At 38.1% G+C, this 13,790-nt stretch overlaps 1 protein-coding gene across 1 annotated transcript; it reads right to left on the reverse strand.

Moving 5' to 3' along the window:
• Positions 1-2,029: 2,029 nt before the first annotated feature.
• preb (prolactin regulatory element binding) lies at positions 2,030-7,811 on the reverse strand. Its single transcript, XM_017709156.2, has 9 exons — positions 7,641-7,811; positions 7,211-7,406; positions 6,053-6,279; positions 5,882-5,962; positions 5,634-5,761; positions 5,043-5,216; positions 4,698-4,770; positions 4,441-4,600; positions 2,030-2,985 (listed from the first exon to the last, which is right to left on the reverse strand). The coding sequence occupies exons 1-9, from the start codon at positions 7,773-7,775 to the stop codon at positions 2,891-2,893; spliced, it is 1,269 nt and encodes a 422-aa protein (XP_017564645.1). The 5' UTR covers positions 7,776-7,811; the 3' UTR covers positions 2,030-2,890.
• Between the last annotated feature and the right edge of the window lie 5,979 nt (positions 7,812-13,790).

The following is a 13,790-nucleotide window of genomic DNA, read 5'->3' on the forward strand; positions in this document are numbered from 1 at the left end:
ATACACAACCAGTTACTTGGATGATTGTCAAGTTTAATGAAAGTCAAAGAGCATGAGAAAAAATAACTCTGAACTTCACACTTAAAGGCCATTAAGCCTCAATAAGAGCTTGGGCAATGTGCTTAACTGGATGGAACAAATTAAGATTTGGTGTTAAGATGGTGTTCTGCTTAGTGCTGTAAAACATCAACCAAGTTATACAGCATTCCGTGATTCAACACCGCCTTGTAAATGGTGGTTTATTCAGCTGAAGACTTGGAAACATCAGTGAATTAGCTTTGCTCCATATACTTCACTGTTCTCACAAAGAAAGCAATGAGTACTTAATTAACTCTTTTGTCCTTCTTTTCACAACTGGAAATAATGTGCTTAGCTTTAAACTGTCCAAGGATAAACACTAACCACATTTCTTAATCTAAAAAGACGCACATCTTGACAGACCAAGGCAAAGATAACTTGTCCTCAAAGTGGGACAGTGTGAATAGTATGTAGTAATTTTAGGGATGTACAAATAATATAAGCAGATCTAACTGGATGAATAATTTTCTCTTCATCTGCTCTTTATAGCTGCTATGAATGCTCCTCATTCATATAACTGTGTCTGATTGTTAGAGGAATCTAGAGTCCTCTCTCCACGTATTCATTTAATTTGACAGTTCTTTTTTTTCTACATTCTCTGGTTGTTTGTCAGTCATGTTTAAAACCATGTAAATAAAATACTTTAAGCTACACTATGTAAGATTTGAGGACTTGGGATTTGGGAGACCTCTCTGGTGGAAATGTATTATTGTATACAACCTGCAGAACATTTTGTAATGTTGGTTGTGCTTTAGACACCTTAATCAATGGGATGAATCCGATGACTGCAAGTGTGTTGAAAGAGTATTCAAAGAGAACTCAGTCAAAACATAAAGGCCATGTCTTCTGAGGACGTAAAGTGAATTATACTCACGAGCCACTTTATTAGGTAGTTCAGTTGCTTGTTAACACAAACAGCGAATCATCCAATCACATGGCCGCAACTCAATTCATGTAGGCATGTAGAGGTGGTCAAGACAACTTGCTGAAGTGCAAACTGAGCATCAGAATGGGGGAAGAAAGGGGATTTAAGTGGCTTTGAACGTGGCGTGGTTGTTGGCGCCAGACGGGCTGGTCTGAGTATTTCAGAAACTGCTGATCTACTGGGATTTTCATGCACAATCATCTCTAGGGTTTACAGAGAATGGTCTGAAAAAGAGAAAATATCCAGTGAGCGGCAGTTGTGTGGACGAAAATGTCTTGTTGATGTGAGAGGTCAGAGAATAGGCAGACTGGTTCGAGATGATAGAAAGGCAACAGCAACTGAAATAACCAGCCAAAATCTCTGAGGAACGTTTCCAACACCTTGTTGAAAGTATGCCACAAAGAATTAAGGCAGTTCTGAAGGCAAAAGGAGGTCCAACCTTGTACCTAATAAAGTGGCTGGTGAGTGTATATACTACTATCATCATATCTTCAATAGTTTAATACTAATTTTGCATTCGAGACATTGAGCTGGACCATCTTTTTGAGCCTGCGCGTGATGCCAACACAAGATGTATGATGTGGTCTGAAAAATTTTGTCTGACCCAAAGCCTTTGACTTTTATATTATGATTTCAGGCTTCATGAGGAGGCTCACATTAGCACATGCACAACATATTTTAGCATGTTTTTTTTTCTTCTGACTCAATCTTTCAGTTTCAAAGAAAATATCTACTATGGTGCATCTTAAAGTTTTTTTCCTATTTACATTCATATTGTTTTGAGAATTTAAATGAACAAGAACACCTATTCTGTCCTCCTTTATCTCAGGACTGACCAGCTCATTTCATGGTTGCTCTAAAATGAAGCCTTGCTGTCCTCTAGTGGACAAACGTGTATTTAAAACAATAAATGTCAAACAAGCTTCTTCATTGCTGAGATCACCCACCAAGGCCTCTGGGATGGGGTCATTAATAGAACAGATCCATTCAGAGAAACTATGAAAGAAGTGAGCGAGTGAAGTGTGATTATAGTACATTTTAGTAACTTAACATTTATTTTTCATTATTTCAGCTTTGTGCCAAATATGACAAAGAATAATGTAAAAATAATTAAAAATAAAAGTTATTATACCAAATGACATTATTTACACATTTGTGCAGCTCTGTTTAAGTAAAGAACATAAGGTTATGTAATATAAAGCGCATCCTAACTTATTTAATAATAAGCTGCATTTATACTGAGTTGAATTTTTTTACTTCATTACATCCCTTCGATCCATCAGCTGCATTCTCGTCCATGTGCATGAACCATGAGGTGATAAATACAGAACATTACAGCAATAAAGGCTGCCAACAGATCCACACCATAATCAAAGTGGTTCATAATTATATTTTCCATCTGTCTTAAATAACTAAAATATTCAATGATGGCCCTCTCTGTGTATTATATAGACATTAAAGGCATTCCACAGTGTCTGATAAACAGATCACCTCCATGAGAGCATCTTAAAAAGCAAAGAGGAACCCAATTTCTTCTCTTTGTTTAGTTTGTCACACATACAGCATCAAGAAGATTGAGGTGGGTGAACAAACGAAGCTCAGCATCAGGACGTAAAAAGTTGGCTCCATCACCAGGTAAAACCCCAGTTCTTCATCCATAACTTAAGAGCATAAACGCATACTCCAGAGATGATTCTTCAGTTTTTACAAGTGATAAATATGATTATTCCACTATTCTACATCAGAACTATCATCATTTGTAGAATGATTCCAGCAGCTTGTGTTCGTCATTTTGGTAAACAGTGAAAGCTGAGTCGCTGCTGAAGACTTGGTGGCTTGGTGGTGAGGTTGACATGCTTTCCACCCCCTCCCTGACTGAGCTCAACATTAAATGAACCCTGGGAAGTGATGCTGCAGGAGCAGAATGACGCCCACCAGCAGCAGGCCACAAAGCAACAGCACCAGCCATACTGGAACAGATCCTGGACACAAAGGCAAAAAACACGCTAAATCCTCAGTTGCATCATAGTGATTACAAAAGTGCTTTATAGAGTCAATTCCTTTAACAGATTGTAATTGTCAAAGTGAATGTGATAACTGGTAAAAAAAATAAATAAAAGTAATGGACAGATAAATGAATAAAGTGTCCAATACTAAGCCATATTTCAAGTAGTTCTCCTGAAATGTTAGTTTCTAGCATCAGTTATTAGCCACCGGATATTTCTTTTTATAGTCATTTAGATAAACATTTAATAAAATAATTTTAATAAGATAAAAACTGTGATAAAAATATTGTACTTTTGTCTAACAACTTTTTTGAATAAAAACTAATGATAAAAGGCCCAGAAAAGGATCACTAGAATGAGCAAAAAAGATTTAAGTTTGCGTGCCCCAGTCAAGTTACATGTTGTGTTGATTTTTTTTTTTAAAACCTGATTTTCTCCCCAATTTAGTCATTTCCAATTCGACCCGCTACTTAGGACTCCCCTAATCACACGATGCTATCAACACTAGGAGGGTGAAGGCTAGCACAGGCTTCCTCCGAGACCTGCAAAATCAGCCACCGCTTCTTTTCGAACTGCCGCTCACACAACGTCAAGGGACAGCCGAATGCGCTCGGAGTAAAAATAAAAAATAAAAAAAAATAAATTATATATATATTATAATAAATATATATATATATATATATATATATATTATTAACCATAATATAGTTAGAAGGTGTCATTGTCAGAAAGTGTTTACAAAATTTTTAAAGTGCACTTGTGAAAACCATCTTTACCTTGGTTTCATACCAATATTCATCTTCTAATGAAAAAGAGGGACTATACGTTGAAAAAAAATCTTTAATTTCAAAAGCACAAGCTTTTTACAGTTACCACATTCTCTGCTTTAAAGAGCTAAGAACTAAGGTAGGTAGTGAGTTACAAAAAGCAAATGCAGCCATTTGATATGACTGCAAAATCTGGGTACTCATTCAGTTCTTTAGAATATTAATAGGCTTTCTATTCCTATTTTTTATACACAAATATCCGTAAGAACTTTATATATGTGTAGAGAGGTCATAATAGTATAAATAATAGTATAAACAAAATAATAGTATGAAAACTGTTAATGAATCTGAACACCTTTTTTATCAAATCTTTCAGCCAACAGTAATTAAGAGATATGAAATGCTGAATATAATTATGAAGGGATTCAAATCAGTGGTGCATGATTTGATAACAGTGGTGTTATACTCAACCATATACACTCAATTCTATCACTGATGAACTCGTGCTAGCTTTTTTCATCAACACTGGTAAAATATAAAACATTTAAGCAGCTTTGACTCTGGTTTGATATTTGCTCTTGTATTTTGTGCAGTCTTAATAGCTGAATATCTGCTCAATACTTCCAAATCCTCTTCATCTAAACCACATGAAAGTTATACTTACTCCGGCTGGGCACAGTATGAAGCTGGCAGCGACTGTCTACAGCCACACTGAACATGGCCACTTCATTACTTCCCTTAAGAGGTTTGATTTTGGGGGCATTAGGGAGGAAAGCCAGGTCTGTCACCACAATGCCATGTGATTCATGTACATAGTACAGCTTCTGTAGGATCCAGAAGAAGACATAACAAATGTTAGCAGAATAGATTACTAATTTTCACTCATTTTTATTAGATTTGCATACATGCTTGTATAGTTACCTGCAGAGAGAAAGCAATGTAGATAGCTACTGATCCTGTGATCGTGCCAAGGCCAAGAAATGTTCCAGAGTCACTTTAGAGTAAACATAAGAAGACGTCACAACATACAAATACCCAACAACAACTAATGAACAGGATGAGGCAGGTGTACACAACACCCATACTGAAGGGCCAGTGTCCAGCACAGTTTAGCAGTTTCCCTACTCTAACACACTCATTAAACCTAGCAATCAACAAATAAGTTGAAAAAGGTGTTTGAGCAGGTAAATCACCAGACTGTGCTGAACACTGGAACTCCAAGACCAGAGCAGTACACCCCTGGGATAAGGGACTTTCAATCCCCACCTCACACCCAAGCAGGATATCACTTCATTGCCACATGTTTTAGTGAGCAGGGGCAGAAAACTCTTTCCATCCCATTTGGTGAGGTAGCATGGCAGCGGTTTGCGCTCCCTTTTGTGGGGAATCTGGACAGTATACAGTCTTAATGCATCCTTTTGGTCTTCAACCTTAGCAAACCTAAAAATAAACACAGAAGGAATTTTTGCAGGACTACTTTAGTTACAAGGCACTCCAGAAACATTCAAATTAATCTGTACCTGTTGCAATGTTAGGGTGAATAAGCAGATGTATGTAAACGGCATCTGTGTAACATCACAAAAACAATTCGAAATTTGCAGCTTATTCCCTTTAGAGGACTGTACGGACAAGGGAGTGAATGGTTTGCATGGAAACACTGTCTGCATACTACATCAAGCTCATTTACTTCAAAACAGATTTGGTTTAAGCAGGGGAAACATGTTACATGTGGTAATCAACTGTGCATTACAGGCAGTGCTGACAGAGATTAGGTTAAAAAAAAGGGAATTATGCCTTCAACACTTTACAGAGAATTATACAATTTGTCATCAGGAACAAAAAATTTGAGTAACTTACCGACATGACTGATAGCGATACATCTTCTCTGTGATATGCGGCATGTTGTCGTGCCAACATAATCCCAGTGCCAGTTGATCACCACTCCACACGTTACATGCAAAATCTCGCCCTACTGTCACGATGTGCTGAAAAGCACAAAGACGCAATGTGTTTTCTGCTTGTCTCTACTGAATAAAATTATTGCAAAGTTATAATTTATGAAAAAACAAAATCTGCATGTACAACATCTATTACCATATCAATACCTTGTTATCAGGGCTGATATCTAAATCTTCTATTTCATCTTTGTGAGCTTTGAAGTTCAATTTCTCCTTCAAGGAGGGATACTGAAAGAAGAGTAAAGCATTGATGTTAATATGCAGCTGCGAGAGCAGCAATCAGCTGAAGTGACTCGGGGCTTGTCTAAGCATGCCCACCTCCCACACTCTGAGATAACCGTCGGCCCCTCCCGTCAGCAGCAGTTTCAGGTCAGAGCTGAAACGCACGCACTTCTGCACCGGGTCCTGAGGGCTGAGGTCCGACTTTAGCACTCCAACATCCTCCACAAGGATCTGCAGGGACTCATCCTTCATCTGGGCCACATCTCCGCCTCCATTTTGGCCTTTCCCCCCTCGTCTCCTAGCACCACCCTGCTCACCTGCTCCTACCAGTTCAATATCAGCAGACATGACCAGTGAAAGGATTATTCCTTTAATTAGCTACTGACACAAATGCTTATAGAAAAGAAAAAAAAGCACACTAGCAGTTTATTCAAATGGTTATGTAAACAGCATAATTTGATAAAGCCACTGGGATTTTAACCCACAAATCAACAGAAGTCCATCATTTAATCTGGTATCTTTTGCCTTACTGTATCTGTGAATGAGCACAAATATAACCAGATAAAAAAAAAACGCTGCCCTAGAGGCTGTAAACAACACAAACTTAATTCAACATTACACCTGTATCAATAACTACATAATGAATTATTACAATTTGCATTATATTTATATAATATTTCTATTTTTATATTAGATTTGGCACTACATTTGCACTAAAAGTCCTATATTAGTGATTTATGCAAAGCAACCATACTGATGCAAAAGTCTGGGTGCCCCCTGGTGAAAACAGGTTAATATTCTCTACAGAGAACACACTTCTACTCATGTAATGCATATTTACTGTTCATGTCCTGAATTTAACATATTGGGAAAATCATGGCCTGTGTAAAAGTTATGGCATATTTTATTGTTTTTTTCACCCCCATGTAGAGGGTGTTTTAACTTTTCTCCTTTTACCTAGGGTGTTAAAATGTTTGTATGTGATATATGTATGTGTGTGTGTGTGTGTGTATACGTACATATGTATGTATGTATACACACACACACACACACACACACACATATATGTATATATGAAGAATTTGATTATTGATTTATTTTTTATATACTGATTGAATTTGATTATTGATTTTTTTTTTATATATTGATATTTAGATTTAGGACATTTTCCCATTATCAATTACTTTGGTAATTAATAATAGGTAAATAGATAATCTGTGCAGAGATTGGTTTTGCCAGCGCATTTCTACTAACCGTCCTTTGCAGAGCCTGACTGTCCCTCTTTAGGTGCACGCTGTTTGAAGCGCATCAAGTTGCAGTTGCCATCTTGTCCTGCAGCAATGACATCTCCTCCCAGGGCCATATTCATGGTGGCACGCGTCCCTGTGTCATGGGAGTGTAGCAGAGTGGCACTGTGCTGGCTGCCAACCAGTTCTAAACTCAGGAAGTGCTGAGGGCCATATTCAAGACCATACAGTCATCACACAACTTCAATAAAGCAGAAGCATAACCAAACAAGACATCCCAAGACAATACTTTGTAACTCTACACTAAAACATTTCACAGTCATCAATTGCAAATGTGGTTAACAGGAAATTACACAACCTACTTTCTAAACGTGAATGTACTGAACTGTGTGAAACCACTGTTTCTTTGGCACAGAAAGTTTAATTTATATACTTGCCACTCCATTTTTAATTCCGGTTTTGGACGCTCCACCTCCTCCGGCAGTAAGGATGAGTCCAGTTTTGGGGTCGATTTTAACAGTGTAGAGAGGAAAGGGAGCACGATACAAGTCTGGTACTTTTCGCCTTCCCATGCTTCCCTGTAGTCGCTGGACTATCACAGTAAGCTTCTGCTTGATTAACACAACATTACATGTACAACAAATACATTAACATACAACCAAGCTGAGTAACAGCAAATAACATCATACACCTTCTCAACTGAATAGACCAGGGGTGTCTAATCTTATCTGCAAAGGGCTGCTGTGGCTGCAGGTTTTCACTCCAAAAAAGCTGAAACACCCATAAGTGTATTTGTTTAATCAGATGGTCTACAAACATTTCATCAGGTAACCTCCTTTGTTGTAGTGAACCTGCAGCTACACCGGTCTTCAGCGGATAAGACTGGACACCCCTTGACTAGACTATCAGTGCAGATCATGGACCAATCTATAAAGCAAAATAAATAAATAAATGAATTAATTAATAATAATAATAATAATAATAATAATAATAAAGCACTTTTCATTGTCATTTTAAAATTCTACTAACCACTTCCATTCTGCCTGCAACTGTTTTACCAGACTTTTTTTTACCTTATTCTCCTCTTTTCTTATTTTATTTTGATTTGGTTTTATTAACCTTTACATTTCATCTATGTTTTAATTAGGCCTATTTTTTTATTATATTTTATTATTAATGTTTCACTTTTTTATACTTATCTGATTTGAGTCTTTATTAATTAAATGTACCTTTATTATTTGAGATGTTCTTACACATTATCAATCACTTGCTCTGTATCAACATTGTAAATGAAGGGCACCCTCAATGTTCTCTGAGATTAAATAAAGGTTGATTGACTGATACAGGTGATAAAACATAACAGTAATAGAAGACATTTTATTAGTAGTAGTAGTATTAGTAGAGTATTAATTTAAAATCATGATGCAATGACACACAACAAATTAAAATATATATATTAAATGCTAAATTAAGGAGATACGGTTTCATATGTGAGCTCGACTAATAAAATGTGGAATCAAGTTTCACAGTTCAGAAGCATAATAACTGAAAGATGATTCTCCACAATTACTCTATTTTATGGAAGGTATTTGTAGAAGGCCAGTATGTTCAGATCTAAGAGCAGGTGCTGAAGATAAACAGACAGACAATCTGTGACGTAAGCGGGTGCTTCACGGTCATTCAGAGCCTTAAAAAAATAACAGCAGAATTTCAAAATCGATCCTGAAATATACAGACAGCCAGTGCAGTTATTTCAGAGCTGGAGTGATATGAGCTCTCTGTGTTGTTTCTGTTAGAATTATTGCTGCTGCATTTTGTACGAGTTGTAAAGGATGGACTGTTTTCTTAGGGACTCCAGTAAGAAAAGCATTACAGTAATCAACTCTGCTGATTACAAATACACAAACAAGTTTTTCTGCGTCGCTCAGAGATAGAAATGACTGGACTTAATCAATATTTCTCAAATGATAAAAAGCTGCTTTACTGATCGCATTTACACGCAGGACAAAACAGAGGTCAAAGATTACACACTTATTTCACAATTCAGGTTTGGCATAAGAAGCCAAAGAACTGAGATTCAGTCATAAAGCATTCGTTTTTTAACTGAAGAAAGTTTCCTGCGACTACAGGTCCTCATGATCTTGCTATCTCATTCAAGAACTCCCGGATTGTTCCATCTGCAGAGGCAAGAAGTCTTGGTGTGACCCTGGATGGCCAGTTATCGTTCTCGACTCACATCGCGAACCTGACTCGGTCACGCAGGTATCTACTGTACAACATCCGGAGGATCCGACCCTTCCTCACCCGAAAGGCCACCCAGGTGCTAGTGCAGTCTCTGGTCATCTCAAGGCTTGACTACTGCAACTCGCTCTTGGCTGGTCTTCCCATGCAGACCATCAAGCCTCTGCAACTCATCCAGAATGCGGCAGCACGACTCGTCTTCAATCTGCCCAAGTTCAGCCTTGTCACCCCATTGCTGCGCTCCCTTCACTGGCTTCCTGTAGCTGCGCGCATCAGATTTAAAACCCTAACGCTGGCCTACAAAGCCAAAAATGGACCAGCCCCTACCTACTTGATGGCAATGGTAAAATCTCGAACTGTACCACGAGTCCTTCAAGTTTCGAGTACAGCTCGGCTTGACCCGCCATCCTTCAAGGTGCCCGGAAGACAAGCGTCGAGAATGTTCTCTGTACTGGCACCCAGGTGGTGGAATGAACTCCCACTGGCTGTCCAAACAGCAGAGTCTCTTGCTGTCTTCAAACGCAGACTGAAGACTCATCTTTTTACACAGCACTTGAATGAGCACTGAATTATAAGCTGCACTTATTTTATTTATTGTATTGTATCTTATTGTTACTGTATTGCATTGAATGGCACAGAGTTCTGCGTTCAACTCTGTTTCTTTTTCTCTTGGTGTCTGCAGTGACATTTGTTTCTAGCAGTATCTGAGCTCAGGTCTGTCTTTTTCTCTAAGCTATTGGTAACTAGCAAAGATACTTTCTCTAGATTGACCAAGCACTTCTTGTAAGTCGCTCTGGATAAGAGCGTCTGCTAAATGCTGTAAATGTAAATGTGACCCTCACTGAGAAATATCTGACACACAGCTGGAAAGCCTCTGAAAATAGTCTTAATTATCAGCATTGCTATGTAAACTGATATTATGTTTCCTAATGACATCACCTAGAAGCAACATAGAATGGCAAAGACCCTAAAACTAAACCTTGTGAGACTCCACAAGTAATATTAGATTTTTTGATGATCAAGTGAAACCGTAAATTTCCTACTACCAAAATATTCTGGAAAAAACTATGCCTGAGAGGCCTACAGATGGTGGACCAGAACCTTGTGTTCAACAGTATCAGAACCTGCACTAAGATCCGATAAGTTGTGCAAGTTTGTGCATCAGCGCTGAGCCGGAGGTCACTGACAACATGAATGAACGCTATATCAGTACTTTGGTTAGAGCGAAAACCTGAGGAATAGTTGAGAATATTCTCTGAAAATGACTTAACTCCGTTTAAAGGTTAAGTTGTGCTTCATCACACTTTCATGTCAGTTCGGTCACTTAGACAATAGAAGCTCTTTCACCATTCAGCACTAAACTACACACTACAGTATGCAGCAGTCGGCACCCGACGCGTCTACGGTGCACACAAATTAGATTAACAACAATAACAAGCAGGATGCTGCAGTAGTCTGACTGTTAGCTTAGTTGGCTAAAGGTAGATGTGCCTGACAACACCGGCAACATCACATATTATTACTTTAATTTTATAGTAGACTACTGAATAGGGACCACAGTTCAATTTCACAAATTACTCTAATGTTACTGAGCAGCTACCGCCCCACATCTGCTCTATTTAATGAGCAGGCTGGTGTGGGCGCTAGCCGGCTAAATTAGCTAACCTAGCTAACGTTACACAGGCTAAATCCTGGACTCGGGTTTAGAGAGGGCGTCCGGGATTTCTGCCCGTAATAGAGATTATGTGCATATTTTCACACCTTTTAATACAAACAGGTGTTAAAATATGTTGACTATCACTCGGTAGAGCAAATACACACAATAAGAACCATCAAAATCTGTCAACTTCCTTACCTACACGTCAGCAGCTCATGTCCTGCGCATGTGCGCCTGATGCGGGTCCTGCTAATCTTTTACCGTAGTGCGTCAAATAAAGCCGCAACTGAGCGCCTATCAAACGATCTGTAATAGCTGCGCTAAGATTTTACTGCCGGTAGTCTGAAAGCAGCTTTTAGTGCAATTATAGCATTTTATTTCTGCCACAGCGTTGTCGGTTATATTTAAAAAGCAGATCTTATTGTTTATTCCCATGCATGTAATTATGTTAACTTAAGTTTAATTCCAAATAACACATGACATACACAGAGTGAAATCATCTTAAATCTAGTTTAATATTACGTTTAGTGTATTATATTCCATTTCTGTTAGATAGCCCTAAATCTTACACAGGGCACCTTTAATCAAGATAAATTATTTAGTGAAACAAACAAATGTATCTACCTTACGTTATGAAAAAATCTAAATTATCTGCGTATAGAATAAAACAATTTCCCTAGATGTAATTAGTGGAAATTAGTAAAAAAAAAAAAAAACTAAAAATATTTTTCCAATAATCTCATAATGATAAATACTAGATATATTGGCTAAATTTAAGCTCACTTCTACCAATGCAGCCTGATTTTGCTGCATCATTCAGTGCATTATCAAGTTTATCATTAGCCTTCTCTGAATATCACTGATTAAATTAGTTGTATAATAATCATTAATATCAAGTTGTTTTGTGCCATCTGTAATTTTCTGGGATATGCTCTGAAATGCTCGCCAATGCTGAATAGACAACAGCAAGGTTAAACAAACAAGCAAAAAAAAAAAACAGCAACGCATTGAAGGCACTGAGAACTCTGGAAACTGAGGTAAACAAATATGCTATTTCATGTGGTCAATACATGTATTAAGACACAATGTTGTCTAAGCAATTACAGTAAAGAGGTGATGATAAGCATACTGTTTGTCCCTTTTGCTGTTTGCTTGTTTGTCCTGATGGTGTTTGCTTGTTTGTCCTCTTTCAGGTTTGATTTTTGTTCTGAGCAACATTAAGTTAGTAGTCGATATCAGTTGTCAGAAGCCTATATGCCACCCTCTCTATGTCCCAATCCAAAATCCACTGAAGCAAAATCAATAGCCTGCATATCAATAAACTGGAACAAATTGCAGATCAGCAGACAGATTTATCAGTGATAAGAGAGGCTTGGGGTTAGGTTGTGATGTCACATTCATGGCTGAGTAAGGGCAGATATGTTTTCCAGAACTGCAGGGGAAGGATGACGCAATGTTGATGTGTTTGTTGCTTTATAAAGGGTAGCAGTCCGGCCATTGATTACTAGGTCATTACGGGGTTTCAGTGGAATAATCAATACGAGCCCGGGGTGGTGTCAGTGGAAGCATCCGGTCTCAGATGCTGTGTGTTTGTGAGCGTGTGTTTTAATCAGTAATCACACATGAAATGAACACAGACAGTGACATTCCTAACAGGGCATTTCAGCTGACTCAAGAATCCTGAGTGTTACTGGCTTTTTATGATATTCCACTACAGGTGGTGAGCACAAATGCAGTATCTGCTCTAAATATACAATCCTCTTGTGATGACAGCGTTCATGTAGGAGGGGTATCACTAAGCACTGGGCATACTTGTACAATGAACTGAAAAGCAACACTGTGTGGTCTGCAAATTTTCGATGTACATATAGATTCTTAGTTATTTGTTTGCAGATAAGGTTATTTTTGACAGCGTGAATTATAGACATCACATCTACCCATCTGCGCTCACAGAAAAAACATCCATACCGATTCCATCAGTGGCTGCCAGCACCAGATCCCAACCTGTGACACTGTGACACTCAATACCTCTTTGTATTCCTGATCAGTCTTTCTTGTTCTACAACTACACTTTGTATTCTTTTGGTGGCAACGGCCTTCACCTGTCCAAACACCATGACTGTTCCTGTAGGGGAGAGAGAGAGAGAGAGAGAGAGAGAGAGAGAGAGAGAGAGGAAGAACATAAGAAAGAAACACAAAGAAAAACAGACATACAGAAAACAAAAGTGTGAAAAGAGTAGAAAGAAAGAAGGAAATGAGAAAGAAAGAAAGAGTGAATGTGAAAGAAAGGAAAAGGAAAGGAAAATATCCAGATAGATGACAAAAGAGCAAGAAAGGAGAGTGATAGAAAGCAAGAAAAAATGAAACACAAAGAAGCAAACAAAAGAGAGAGAGAGAGAGAGAGAGAGAGAGAGAGAGAGAGAGAGAGAGAGAGATAGGCAGGCACACAGAGAAGGGGACAGAGGGGAAGAACATAAGAAAGAAACACAAAGAAAAACAGACATACAGAAAACAAAAGTGTGAAAAAAGAGTAGAAAGAAAGAAAGAAAGAAAGAAAGAAAGAGAGAGAGAGTGAATGTGAAAGAAAGAAAGGAAAAGGAAAGGAAAAATATCCAGATAGATGACAAAAGAGCACCAAAGGAGAGTGACAGAAAGCAAGAAAAAATGAAACCCAAAGAAGCAAACAAAA

The sequence above is a fragment of the Pygocentrus nattereri genome, chromosome 3 (genome assembly GCF_015220715.1).
Source record: "Pygocentrus nattereri isolate fPygNat1 chromosome 3, fPygNat1.pri, whole genome shotgun sequence".
In the NCBI taxonomy this organism is placed as follows: Eukaryota; Metazoa; Chordata; class Actinopteri; order Characiformes; family Serrasalmidae; genus Pygocentrus; species Pygocentrus nattereri.

Coding starts and splice junctions, on each gene's coding strand:
- preb (XM_017709156.2), bottom strand. CDS start 7,775: ATGGGAAGGCGAAAAGTACCAGACTTGTATCGTGCTCCCTTTCCTCTC. Junction 5,762..5,881: donor ATATCAGCCCTGATAACAAG/GTATTGATATGG, acceptor TGTGCTTTTCAG/CACATCGTGACAGTAGGGCG. Junction 2,986..4,440: donor TCATACTGTGCCCAGCCGGA/GTAAGTATAACT, acceptor CTTTGTGTCCAG/GATCTGTTCCAGTATGGCTG.